The sequence below is a fragment of the Polypterus senegalus genome, chromosome 1, assembly GCF_016835505.1.
Source record: "Polypterus senegalus isolate Bchr_013 chromosome 1, ASM1683550v1, whole genome shotgun sequence".
In the NCBI taxonomy this organism is placed as follows: Eukaryota; Metazoa; Chordata; class Cladistia; order Polypteriformes; family Polypteridae; genus Polypterus; species Polypterus senegalus.
In genome coordinates, this window is record NC_053154.1 from 274,836,597 (window position 1) to 274,851,662 (window position 15,066).

Consider the following 15,066-nt stretch of genomic DNA (forward strand, 5'->3'; position numbering starts at 1 on the left):
TCTATCTCTGACCATCTCATCTTTGTTTGCATAAGCACAGTCCTTCACCAGCAATTTTAACTCAGTTACAAAGTGATCAAAAGTCTCGTTTATACCCTGCATCCTCTCAGTAAACTTGTTCAGCTGTGCTTGTGCTATCTCGTGCAATGTCCACGGCTTTATTTAATGTTAGCTAAGACCTGGCACTTAAAAGTTTCTCTCGCACTTTCGCTAAATTTGTGCCAAACCCTGACCATTTCATCTTTGTTTGCATAAGCACAGTCCTTCACCTGCAAATATTTAGCGGCAGAGTGTTTCTATTGGATTGCTGCTGACGGACGGCCTTATATGGGCAGGCACTCAATTACGTGGGAGGCATGACGATGAGGGACGCAACTCCGCCTCACACGGCGACCGAGCTGCAGGCTATGGCGTATATATGTGCGTAAGTAGGTTCCAGTTATGACCGTTACGCGTAGAATTTCGAAATGAAACCTGCTTAACTTTTGTAAGTAAGCTGTAAGGAAGGAGCCTGTCAAAGTTCAGCCTTCTGCCTACACGGGAAGTTAAGAGAATTAGTGATGAGTCAGTGAGTTAGTGAGTCAGTCAGTCAGTGAGGGCTTTGCCTTTTATTAGTATAGATGACAAAACTCAAAACAGGGAATGATGCACATAAAGAACAAAAAAAATCAATAAAACATGAATTTGAACCTCAGCCAAGGGAGGAACCCTGGTGGAGACATGACATTTTACAAATACTTTAAGTATATTTAAGAGAAATATAGTTAATTTTTTATTTTAAAACAGTACAACCAAACAGTAAGCTGACTGCCGTTTAATGCTAGCAGTATCCATTATGGAAGATATTTAAGTAACTGTACATATTATATAATTAATTGCAGTTATTTCTGAAGCAGAGCTTCCTTCATTATATACAGTGGTGTGAAAAACTATTTGCCCCCTTCCTGATTTTTTATTCTTTTGCATGTTTGTCACACAAAATGTTTCTGATCATCAAACACATTTAACCATTAGTCAAATATAACACAAGTAAACACAAAATGCAGTTTTTAAATGATGGTTTTTATTATTTAGGGAGAAAAAATCCAAACCTACATGGCCCTGTGTGAAAAAGTAATTGCCCCTTGTTAAAAATCACCTAACTGTGGTGTATCACACCTGAGTTCAATTTCCGTAGCCACCCCCAGGCCTGATTACTGCCACACCTGTTTCAATCAAGAAATCAGTTAAATAGGAGCTGCCTGACAGAGAGAAGTACACCAAAAGCACCTCAAAAGCTAGACATCATGCCAAGATCCAAAGAAATTCAGGAACAAATGAGAACAGAAGTAATTGAGATCTATCAGTCTGGTAAAGGTTATAAAGCCATTTCTAAAGCTTTGGGACTCCAGCGAACCACAGTGAGAGCCATTATCCACAAATGGCAAAAACATGGAACAGTGGTGAACCTTCCCAGGAGTGGCTGGCCGACCAAAATTACCCCAAGAGCGCAGAGACGACTCATCCGAGGTCACAAAAGACCCCAGGACAACGTCTAAAGAACTGCAGGCCTCACTTGCCTCAATTAAGGTCAGTGTTCACGACTCCACCATAAGAAAGAGACATGGCAAAAACGGCCTGCATGGCAGATTTCCAAGACGCAAACCACTGTTATGCAAAAAGAACATTAGGGCTCGTCTCAATTTTGCTAAGAAACATCTCAATGATTGCCAAGACTTTTAGGAAAATACCTTGTGGACTGATGAGACAAAAGTTGAACTTTTGGAAGGCAAATGTCCCGTTACATCTGGCGTAAAAGGAACACAGCATTTCAGAAAAAGAACATCATACCAACAGTAAAATATGGTGGTGGTAGTGTGATGGTCTGGGGTTGTTTTGCTGCTTCAGGACCTGGAAGGCTTGCTGTGATAGATGGAACCATGAATTCTACTGTCTACCAAAAATCCTGAAGGAGAATGTCCGCCATCTGTTCGTCAACTCAAGCTGAAGCGATCTTGGGTGCTGCAACAGGACAATGACCCAAAACACACCAGCAAATCCACCTCTGAATGGCTGAAGAAAAACAAAATGAAGACTTTGGAGTGGCCTAGTCAAAGTCCTGACCTGAATCCAATTGAGATGCTATGGCATGACCTTAAAAAGGCAGTTCATGCTAGAAAACCCTCAAATAAAGCTGAATTACAACAATTCTGCAAAGATGAGTGGGCCAAAATTCCTCCAGAGCGCTGTAAAAGACTCATTGCAAGTTATCGCAAACGCTTGACTGCAGTTATTGCTGCTAAGGGTGGCCCAACCAGTTATTAGGTTCAGGGGGCAATTACTTTTTCACACAGGGCCATGTAGGTTTGGATTTTTTCTCCCTAAAAATAAAACCATCATTTAAAAACTGCATTTTGTGTTTACTTGTGTTATATTTGACTAATAGTTAAATGTGTTTGATGATCAGAAACATTTTGTGTGACAAACATGCAAAAGAATAAGAAATCAGGAAGGGGGCAAATAGTTTTTCACACCACTGTATACTGTGATGGGTCAAAACATTACAACCACCTGTCTAGTAGGCTGTTGCTCCTTTGTGTTCCAGCAAAACAGCTCTGATCTGCTGAGGTATGGACTCTGCAAGACCTCTGAAGGTGTCCTGTGCTATCTGGGCCTAGGACTTTACAGGGGTTACAGAATCTGCTGCTAAAGGTGTGAACTGGAACTTCCATAGACTGGACTGGATTGGACTGAGACCTGTGGAATTTGGAGTCCAGGACAGAACCTTGAAACCTTCATCAAACCATTCCCAAACAATTCACGAAGTCTGGTAATACTGCTGCCATTAAGTAACGTACCAGGTCTGCCATAATGTTTACGTAATTAAAATTAGCATCCATATGAATACTCAGATCCAGGGTTTCCCAGTAGAACACTGCCCAAAGCATTACACTCCCTTCACCAGCTTGTCTTATTCCCACAGTACATTCTGGTGCCATTTCTTCCCCAGGAAAACAAAGCACATTTACCTGGCTGGGATTTGTCAGAACAGATGAATTTCTTCCATTGATTCAAGTTCTAGTTCTGACACTCAAGTGATCATTGTGGGAATTGTTGATGGTGGACAGCAAAGATACTTACTGTTCTAAAGCCATTCAGTCCCATGCACAGTAAAGTTTGTTGCGCTAAGTGTTGTGACAGAATATATCCCACAACCATCAATAAAACTATCTGCGATTTGTGTCACCATAGTCCTCCTGTTGGTTCATACCAGACGGGATTGCCTTTGTTTACCTTTCTCATCGATGAATCTTGGCCCCCTGACATCCTTTCGTTGACTTGTGGTTTTCCTTCTTCGAACTATAATTCGAAGGTACTCACTGTGGCTGACTGTGAACACTTCACAAGCCTTGCTGCCCATACCTTCTTCATTCAACATGTCGACAACAAGTACATAAAATCAGCTTAATGTCTAAAATATCTCTGACATTAACATTGTTACCAGACACTTAATGTCATTCACTTCTTTTGAGAATGGTCATAATGTTTTGGCTCAGCAATGTATATCAACCACACAAAGTGCCTAAAGAAAGGTAATCGGTATCTTGAAAGAAGGAAGAAGTAAGCCATCCTACAAAGTCACTTTTTTCCCATCCTTTCTGTCCTACCAAATTAAACAGGACCACTAGGTTTAGGGACAGTTAGATGATAATGCTACACAACAGCTACTTATACAGACGACTGCAAACCTGCTGTAAGTTTCTTACGCATATTTATCGTCTGATATTGTATTTAATGTATGGTATGGTATTCACTGTCTGTTGATAGCATTTCATTGTATTATGTACCCATGACAGTAAACTTGAACTTGAAAAATATGACATTCCACAAAAATGTTACCACAATGAAAAATAATGTAACTGGAATCAACCTGACCACAGACCATATACAGTATCAGACCAACAAAAACTGAACTTCAGAATACACGACACATACACAGATGTCACAAAGAACAACTTGTCTGGCCAAGACAGCTCACACTGCTGACAACAGGTCTCCATTTTGGAAAATTCTATATATTTTGCTCTTTTGCTGCTGTAAGAGCTGGGACTGTACAGAATCAAAGTTCTGTAGAGCTAAATCATCTGAGAGCATAGAACTCCATACAGAAGCTTTTCAACTTGGCTTACTATTTACTGTAACATTTAAAATGACTAATATGAAAAATAAAAATGGTTAATTTTGCCTTTAATTTCTGTAAAAGTATATTATTCAATTTAAGCATAGTTACCGTTGCTGCTCTGGAATATTTCCTGCTGCTATAACGACCACCAATACGCAGCACATCTTCTGTGCAGTAGTAGAATTCAGAAAATCCATAGAACTCGCTGTTACTGAAATCAATAGGTGCTTGGTATATGCCACCAAGAGAAGTATTCCTGCTGCTGTCTGACTTGTTAAGCAAAGGTCTTACAGCCCCTAGACACTGAGGCCAATCCCCACTTCCTCGTAGAAAAACTTTATTTCCATCTCTGTCCAAAGTATCTGTTAGACCAAGTGGAAGGCATGGGTCTAGGTAAGGTTTAGAAATGCTCATACCAATCTGATCATCAGTGTTCCTGAAAACAGAGAATGTTGTATTACACAATTGCAAAAATAACAGTTTCTACCTTCAGCAAAGTGGTATATAAATTTTATATGGGAAGTAATTAACTGAATATAATGGACATAATTTAAAATGTTGTACAGTAATCTCTCGCTATATCGTGATTCGACTTTCGCGGCTTCACTCTATCGCGGATTTTAAATGTAAGCATATCTAAATATATATCATGGATTTTTCGCTGGTTCCGCATTTCTGGGACAATGGGTCTTTTAATTTATGGTACATGCTTCCTCAGTTTGTTTGCCCAGTTGATTTCATACAAGGGACGCTATTGGCGGATGGCTTAGAAGCTACCCGATCAGAGCATGTACAGGTATTACATATTAACTAAAACTCCTCAATGATATCAGATATGCTTCCCACGCGGTGCTTGATTGTTTGCTTTTCTCTCTCTCTCTCACTCTGACATTCTCTGCGCCTGACGGAGGGGGTGTGACCTGAGGGGCTGTTTGCACAGTGGCTATTTGCTTAGAAGATACGGACGCTACTCTAAAAAATGCCGCTTTATTGCGGTGGTTTGGCATACTTAAAAGGCCAAAAGCATGTATTGATTTTTTGATTGTTTGCTTTTCTGTCGAGCGCGCGCTCTCTCTCTCTGACATTCTCTGCTCCTGAGACACATTCTTTGAAGAGGAAGATATGTTTGCATTCTTTTAATTGTGAGAAAGAACTGTCATCTCTGTCTTGTCATGGAGCACAGTTTAAACTTTTGACTAAAGGGTGTTATTTCATGTCTAGAGGGCTCTAATAATGTTAACATTGTGGAAGAGTTTATAAGGGCTTAAAATATATAAAAATAACCATACAAACATATGGTTTCTACTTCGCAGATTATCATCTATCGCGGTTGGGTTTAGGGAGGGGGTTCTGGAACGCAAACCCCGCGATCGAGGAGGGATTACTGTATTTAAAAACCCATAAAACATTTAATGAATAGATACAGTTAACTACAAAACAGATATTTTAAATGTACATGTACAAAGTCTACAAAGGATGTGAGATATACACAAAAATACATCAAAATAATATGTGATTTTTAAATTTGCCCATAGACTAACATTTTTGTTGTTTCAACTCATGTATCATTTACAAACAACAGTCTGCGTTAGTTAGACCATACCGGCTTTCAATTACAGTCTGATTAAATATGATTTCTTCATAACGTTGTCGAGCCATGTTTCCACCGAAACCCAAGAAGGTTGTAACATACACACGATACACATGCTGTGTATGCTGAACATCACAGCCAAGATTAAACTCAGCAAGAAGGCTCTTTGCTTCTTCCTCCTGCAGGATAAAAAATCACTTTCAAAATGGTAATATCAAAAGCATGGTACCGTCATATGTTATGCCCAATGCATATTGAGATAACTCGGGTTTGCTACAGCTTGGTCAATTGTTAGTTATATTAAAACTTCACATTCAATAAATTAGTAAAGCGAAAGTCTAATTTGGCACCCATGGCATTAAAATGTATCATTTTTAAGCTGATTACTTTACATAGCAACATGATCATGAAAAAGTAGTTAAAGTTGGATTTGAATAAGTTGATTTAGAAAATTAATAAAATAAATAGGTATCCTCAAATTAAACTAGGATAAGGCAAATAGATAGATAGATAGATAGATAGATAGATAGATAGATAGATAGATAGATAGATAGATAGATAGATGGGGAAGCCACTGTAAAATAAACAATTGGGAGAAAGTTTATAAAGTGGGAAATATAGTACAACTTTAATGTATATAGCACAGAAAGACAGCCTGTCCAGCAGAATATGTATTTTATTGAAATTACCTGTTCATGAGAACTAAATGTAACTGTGGGGGACACTTCATAGGCAATCTGAAGAGAAGCTCCACCCATATCTATTATGCCAACTGTACTTTTTCGCATATTTGGACTTTGACTTTGAAAGCCTAATGTCACAGATGATATTGCATCTTTGTCTGAAAAGGGAAAAAAACTGACTAATACAAAATTGAAGGAATTATTCTTTTAAATGTAATGCTATTCCCTTAAATCAGAATTGGGTTAGCACTTAAATACAATAAAATATAATTTTATTTAACTGTTTAAACACCTAGACTTCAATAAAACAGAAAGTGTACTCAAAATAATACACAGCAGGTTTGAAGTTATCCATGTTATCAAAGAAGAAAATTCAGATTCTTCCACTATTATAATTTACACAATTTTATAAGTTAGCATAATACTAGTATTATAAAAACATCAATACAATATGAATAATCATTTTATTTTTATGAAGAATATTTTACAGTCAAAATGTACTTAGCCAACAAATAATATAAGATGCAGTTTACAGGTTCTTTTACTTGCCATTAAACCAACAAATTCTTTTAAGAACTGAGACATCAGACTAACAATTTTGCAAAATTTATCCAGCAGATTTCTTGGTAAGCACTGAATATTTGCTTCTGTCAGCTGGCCTAGAATTTCATGCAGCAGTTAAACTATTGTTTCTGCACAACACAAAAAGTCAACCATTTTTATAAATAAAAAATTTCAAAAAGTTAACATTTTTGTCAGCTACCCTTTATAATGCACACGTATGAGGGGAGATGAAAAAGGCTTTGAGCCTGAACCTAAGAGGTGTATTCTGTGGTGCTGATTTTTAAAATGGCCAAAAATGAGTTCCTGTAAACTAGAACATGTGAATGGAAAGTTTCTAACATCTGGGGTTTATAGTGTACTAGCTGCCCTTACCATCTAAGGTGGGTTGATCTCTCAGTAATCAAAGTAGACCTCAGCAGTAATGTTTGCTGTGCACCATGCAATGCATATGCCATTTGGTATGAGATTCGTAAGGGCACAGTTAATGTTTGTGATGTGCCCTCTGTTGGAATAACAAATGGAATGCATTTTATTAATAAAATATTTTGTGATGCTCCATCTTTTGGAATGACAGAAACATAGCAACCGGATGGATATAAAAACTGATACACGCTTATTCTTTTATTAAGGTGGACCTTTCTTGTTTCAGAACCAGGTCAAATCAAACATTGTACTATCACTAAATTCCTAAAACTAAAGAATTGTACTTCTTTGGAGATTCTTTCTATCTTAGTACATTAAGTGTACGAGCACCACTTTCTGTCAAATGCATAATCAAGAGATATACTACACAACTCAGTTATGAGAGGACATCTCTTGAAGATGACTCAGGCTAGCCTTTGACATCCATGATAGAAGATGTTGCCACTGTTCAGCACATTGTTATCTCATGTACCATCACTCTTTGTACAGACATTACTGCCATTAGTTATAGATCAATTAAACATTGAGGTCTGTGCATGCTGGGTGCACATCCAATAATTCAAGAACTACAATCATGGCCGAAATTATCGGCATCCCTGGAATTTTCCCAGAAAATGCACAATTTCTCCCAGAAAATTGTTGCAATTACAAATGTTACGGTATACACATGTTTATTTCCTTTATGTGCATTGGAACAACACAAAAAACAGAGAAAAAAAAGCCAAATCTGACATCATTTCACACAAAAATCAAAAACCAGGATGGACAAAATTATTGGCACCCTAAACTTAATAATTGGTTGCGCACCCTTTGGAAAAAATAACTGAAGTCAAGTGCTTCCTATAACCATCAACAAGCTTGTTACACCTCTCAACTGGAATTTCCGATCACTCTTCTTTTGCAAACTGCTCAAGGTCTCTCAGATTTGAAGAGTGTCTTCTCCCAACAGCAAGTTTGAGATCAATCCATAAGTGTTCAATTGGATTTTGATCCGGACTCATTGCTGGCCACTTCAGAACTCTCTAGCGCTTTGTCTTCAACCATTTCTGGGTGCTTTTAGAGGTATGCTTGGGGTCATTGTCCTGCTGGAACACCCATGACCTCTGACGCAGACCCAGCTTTCTGACACTGGGCCCTACATTGCAGCCCACTATCTTTTGCTAGTCTTCAGATTTCATGATGCCTTGCACACAGTCAAGGCACCCAGTGCCAGAGGCAGCAAAACATCTTAGAACCTCCACCATGTTTGACTGTAGGTACTGTGTTCTTTTCTTCATAGGCCTCATTCCGTTTTCTATAACCAGTATAAAGATGAGCTTTACCAAAAAGCTCTACCTTGGTCTCATCTGTCCACAAGACGTTCGCCCAGAAGGATTTTGGCTTCCTCAAGTACATTTTGGCAAACTCCGGTCTGGCTTTTATATGTTTCTGTGTCAGCAGTGGGGTCCTCCTGGCTCTCCTGCCATAGCGTTTCATTTCGTTCAGATGTCGACAGATAGTTCGAGCTGACACTGTTGTACCCTGAGTCTGCAGAACAGCTTGAATATGTTTTGAAGTTGATTGGGGCTGTTTATCCACCATTCTGACTATCCTTTATTGCAGTCTTTTATCAATTTTTCTCTTCCATCCACGTCCAGGGAGATTAGCTACAGCGCCATGTGTTGTGAACTTCTTGATTATGTTGTGCACAGTGGACAAAGGACCATGAAGATCTCTGGAGATGGACTTGTTGCCTTGAGTTTGTTGATATTTTTCCACAATTTTTGTTCTCAGGTCCTCAGACAATTCTCTGCTCTTCTTTCTGTTGTTCATGCTTAGTGTGGCACACTCAGACACACAACAGAAAGGTTTAGTCAACTTTTCTCCATTTTAACTGGCTTCAGGTGTGATTGCTATATCGCCAGCACCTGTTTCTTGTCACAGGTGAGTTCAAACGAGCATCATATGCTTGAAATAAAATGATTTACCCACAATTATGAAAAGGTGCTAATAATTTTGTCTGACCCATTTTTGGAGTTCTGTGTGACATGATGTCAGATTTGACTTTTTTCTCTGTTTTTTTGTGTTGTTCCAAAGCACATAAAGGAAATAAACATGTGTATACGAAAACATTTGTAATTGCAACAACTTTCAGGGAGAAATGGTGCATTTTCTGGGAAAATTCCAGGGATGCCGATAATTTCGGCCATGACTGTACCTCAAGCTAATGAATTAAGAATGAGAATTTTTTTAGAAGCATGTTGTAACTGGAGATTTAACTTGGTTAACATCACTCTGAAAAATAAGACTATTAAGCCAACTTCAGAACAGTGGCTATATAAGTAAGACAAAAGTTTTTATTTGAGTGGCATATGTAAGCATTGAGGTCATTAAAATAATTGTAGTTTTATTTATGAGAATATAATGGAAAATATAATTTGGTTTTACTGATGCTTCCCATATTAAATCCAGCTCAAAACATTTTAAATCACACCATTTGTAAAAGGAGGATGTTAATCGGAATAAATTTATTGACATTTACCGATATGTTTGAATACAGTTAGGTCCATAAATATTTGGACAGAGACAACTTTTTTCTAATTTTGGTTCTGTACAAGGCCACAATGAATTTTAAATGACACAACTCAGATGCAGTTGAAATGCAGACTTTCAGCTTTCATTCAGTGGGTTAAACAAAACGATTGCATAAAAATGTTAGGCAACTAAAGCATTTTCTTAACACAATCCCTTCATTTCAGGGGCTCAAAAGTAATTTGACAAATTAAATAACTGGAAATAAAATGTTAATTTCTTGGTTGAAAACCCTTTGCTGGCAATGACAGCCTGAAGTCTTGAACTCATGGACATCACCAGATGCTGGGTTTCCTCCTTTTTAATGCTCTGCCAGGCCTTTACTACAGCGGCTTTCAGTTGCTGTTTGTTTGTAGGGTCTTTCTGTCCGAACTCCAGCTAGATGCAATCAAACTGATTTGGCGGCGTTTTATGATACAGATGGAAAATGACCCAAAACATACAGCCAAAGCAACCCAGGAGTTTACTAAAGCAAAGAAATGAAAAATTCTTGAATGGCCAAGTCTGTCACCTGATCTTAACCCAATTGAGCATGCATTTCACTTGTTGAAGACTAAACTTCGGACAGAAAGGCCTACAAACAAACAGCAACTGAAAGCCACTGCAGTAAAGGCCTGGCAGAGCATTAAAAAGGAGGAATCCCAGCATCTGGTGATGTCCATGAGTTCAAGACTTCAGGCTATTAAATGTTAGAGCTTTAACCAACAAAACGTTTTTTATCAAGGATCTTATTAGTGATAAAAAAAAATAGATTTTATTGCACTAAGTGAAACGTGGCTTAACTCAGACGGGCGGCTGTTTTAATCGAATCTGCGCCTCCGGATTACAGTTTTACTCGTGCAGACCGCCAGGGAAAAAGGGGGCGGTTTGGCAAACATTTACTCGAGCCGGTTAAAATGTAAAGATGTCAGTTTTGGTAAGTTCAAGTCCTTTGAGTATCTCGCCGTTGTTATTCATGGAGATTCTCAAGTTCTAGTATTATCCGTGTATAGACCTCCAAAATTCAACGCGTCTTTTTTTGAGGAATTCTCTGACTTAATGTCAATTTTAATTACTAACTATGACACACTCCTAATAGTTGGTGACTTTAATTTTCATATAGATAATCAGTGTGATCTAAAAGTAAAAGAATTTATGAACCTCCTGGATTCTTTTGATTTGAGGCAGCTCATAAATCAGCCTACACATAAAGCAGGTCATACGTTAGACTTAGTGATTACTAAAGGACTGAAAGTTGATATAAAACAGATCATTGATATTGGTGTATCAGACCATTTTCTTCTACTTTTTAATATAGAAATAATGATAAAAACACCATGAGAAGCATATTGTTAAAAACGCTTCTTTGACTCAGCAGCAGCTTTAAAACTTACAAACATTCTAAGCAATCAGTCCGTTTATAGTGCCAGCTATAATAGCGAGGATAATGTAAATAGTAAGGTGGAAAGATTTAATACTAAAGTGAGAGCTGCTGTTGACATAGTTGCACCTGAAAAGACAGTGAAAAAATCTTCTAGCATTGTTATACCATGGAAGACCCAAAGAGTGTCTGATTTAAAGAGAACATGCCATAGAGCTGAGCGTAAATGGAGGAAGACTAAACTTACTATCCACTATGAAATATTAAAAGTTAAAATAACAGAATACAATAACACTGTCCGTCTTGAGAGGCTGCTATTTCTCTAAGATTATAAATAACAATGCTAGTAATCCCAGAGTCTTATTTTCTACAATTGATCGCCTAATAAGTAAATAAATAAGTACTTCCAGTAAAACCTGTGAGGCTATCGCCGTATTTTTCAATCAAAAAATTAATGATATTAGAAATAACATAGTATATCCCTCCAACACTAAGGATCCTCCTAAACCCCAGCATCCTGTTATAAACAAATTAAACTCTTTCACTAGGATAGATTTACCTGATTTACAAAAATAATATCTCAATTAAAACCCTCCACCTGTCCTTGACCCAATACCAACAAGGTTTTTCAAAGAAGTATCAGGCGTGCTAATTGATAATGTTCTTGACATAGTAAATTCGTCATTAGATACGGGGTCTTCCCAGACTGTCTTAAGACTGCTGTAGTTAAACCCCTACTTAAGAAACATAATCTTGACCCTCGCTCTTGAAAATTTTAGACCCATCTCTAACCTGCCTTTCTTAAGTAAAGTTCTAGAAGGCAGTCATTATGCAGTTAAATGACCACCTAAATAAACATGCTATTCTTGATAAATTTCAGTCGGGTTTTAGAACAAATCACAGCACAGAAACTGCACTCGTTAAAGTAGTAAATGACTTGCGGGTAAATGCAGACAGAGGCCATTTATCTGTTCTCATCCTCTTAGATCTGAGTGCTGCATTTGACACCATTGATCATAATATTCTTAGAAATCGCCTTAGTCAATGGGTGGGCCTCTCTGGCAGTGTCTTAAATTGGTTTGAATCCTACCTGACAGGGAGAAAATTTTTGTTAGTTGTGGTAATTACAACTCAAAGACACATGATATCCATATGGTGTTCCACAAGGCTCTATCCTGGGTCCGCTGTTATTCTCAATCTACATGCTTCCGTTAGGTCAGATTATCTCAGGGCACAACGTGAGCTACCACAGCTATGCTGATGACACACAGCTGTACTTATCAATAGCACCTGATGACCCGATTCTCTTGATTCACTAACACAATGTCTGACTTGTATCTCAGAATGGATGAATAGTAACTTTCTCAAGTTAAATAAAGAGAAACTGAAATCTTAGTGATTGGCAATAATGTATACAATGAGGCTATTAGAAATAAACTGGATACATTAGGATTAAAAGTCAAGACGGAGGTAAAAAGCTTAGGGGTAATTGTTGACTGTAATCTGAATTTTAAATCGCATATTAATCAGATCACTAGGACAGCATTTTTCACTTAAGAAACATAGTAAAGTTAGACCTCTTATATCACTGAAAGATGCTGAGAAATTAGTTCACGCTTTGTTTTCAGTCGACTAGATTACTGTAATGCACTCCTCTCAGGACTACCCAAAAAAGACATAAATCGTTTGCAACTAGTGCAGAATGCAGCTGCTAGAATCCTAACTAGGAAAAGAAAATCCGAACACATTTCTCCAGTTTTGATGTCACTACACTGGTTACCTGTGTCATTCAGGATTGACTTTAAAATTCTGCTTATGGTTTATAAAGCCTTAAATAATCTCGCCCTATCTTATATATCGGAATGTCTGACACCTTATATTCCAAATCGTAACCTCAGATCCTCAAATGAGTGTCTCCTTAGAATTCCAAGAACAAAACTTAAAAGAAGTGGTGAGGCGGCCTTCTGCTGCTATGCACCTAAAATCTGGAATAGCCTGCCAATAGGAATTTGCCAGGCTAATCCAGTAGAGCACTTTAAAACACTGCTGAAAACACATTACTTTAACATGGCCTTTTATAACTTCATTTAACTTAATTTAACTTAATCCTGATACTCTGTATGTTCAATTCATCATAATAACTATTCATGGTGGCTCTAAAATCTGTAATGACCCCTACTCTCTCTTCTGTTTCTTTTTTCCGGTTTCTTTGTGGTGGCCTGCACCACCTCCACCTACTCAAAGCTTCATGATGCTCCAACAATGATGGATGGATTAGAAGGCAGAGGTCTACGTGACCATCATCATCATCAAGTCCTTCCGTGAAAACCCTAAATCCAAAGAGGACTGTTTCATTTATGTTAGGTAGAATGCCCAGAGGGACTGGGCGGTCTCATGGTCTGGAATCCCTATAGATTTTATTTTTTCTCCAGCCGTCTGGAGTTTTTTGTTTTTCTGTCCCCTGGCCATTGGACCTTACTCTTATTCTATGTTAATTAATGTTGACTTATTTTGTTTTCTTATTGTGTCTTTTATTTTTCTATTCTTTATTATGTAAAGCACTTTGAGCTACTGTTTGTATGAAAATGTGCTATATAAATAAATGTTGTTGTTGTTGTTGCTGTCATTGCCAGCAAAGGGTTTTCAACCAAGTATTAGAAATTAACATTTTATTTCCAGTTATTTAATTTGTCCAATTACTTTTGAGCCCCTGAAATGAAGGGATTGTGTTAAAAAATGCTTTAGTTGCCTCACATTTTTATGCAATCGTTTTGTTCACCCCACTGAATTAAACCTGAAAGTCTGCACTTCAACTGCATCTGAGTTGTTTCATTTAAAGTTCATTGTGGTAATGTACAGAACCAAAATTAGAAAAAAGTTGTCTCTGTCCAAATATTTATGGACCTAACTGTATATTGTTAACAAATTTAAGACACTGTGCTTATGATGTAAAATGTACGGATATAATTTGCATATTAAAAATAATCATCATCATTAACTCTTTTACTCACAGAAAACAGAACATTAATGAGACACTTAAAAAACAGTTAATCATCTTAAAAAATAATCTTATGGAATTTAACATTTGTTACACTTATAAGCCATCACAATAAATCACTTACCATCTTCGGCATGGTTAAAGCGGCCAAGTACAAAATTAATACCAATCCATGCATACACACCTGAGGGAGAAACAAGGTAAGTATGTAACTGTCAGTCTAAAAGGAAGATCTGTAGTATTTTGAAAAATAACACATGTAGTCTCTTACCTTCCTGTTTTCCAGAAATCACCTCTGCATGAGAGCTGGAATATAAAAAATCAAACTCCAAGGGCACATCAGTATTCAAGTCCTCAAGGATTGCCAACTGTTGACTAAAACACAGTGGTGACTATTAAAATAGGTAAAAAATTAATGAAGGGTGGAGGTCATTCATTGTTTTCACCTTTTACAGTGGTCGCCAGTTATGGCTTTGAATTTAAAATAATAAAAGAAAGGGCAATTGGCATAATGCAAAGAGCACAATGTTAAATATCATAGTATTTTAAGTGCAAAGACATTTTTCTGTCAAAGATACACGCTACTTGATCAGAGAACAAATGATCACCTCAGATTCACCTCTCAGTCCCCACTGGGGTTGGATTAAAAGCCATCTTAAACCAAAGGATATTGTGAGTCTAGAGGCAGTTGGGCTGTGAAAAAAGGCTGTGAGA

The 15,066-nt window shown here is 37.5% G+C and overlaps 1 protein-coding gene across 1 annotated transcript in view; it reads right to left on the reverse strand.

The window, feature by feature from the left end:
* LOC120542285 (ectonucleoside triphosphate diphosphohydrolase 7-like) overlaps window positions 1-15,066 on the reverse strand; it is a 52,340-nt gene that overhangs the window by 3,931 nt on the left and 33,343 nt on the right. Inside the window, exons 6-10 of the mRNA XM_039774623.1 lie at window positions 14,624-14,727; window positions 14,477-14,536; window positions 6,443-6,594; window positions 5,766-5,932; window positions 4,271-4,598 (exon numbers count right to left, since the gene is read on the reverse strand). Coding sequence (XP_039630557.1) covers window positions 4,271-4,598; window positions 5,766-5,932; window positions 6,443-6,594; window positions 14,477-14,536; window positions 14,624-14,727 — 811 coding nt within the window. The remainder of the gene's footprint in view (window positions 1-4,270; window positions 4,599-5,765; window positions 5,933-6,442; window positions 6,595-14,476; window positions 14,537-14,623; window positions 14,728-15,066) is intronic.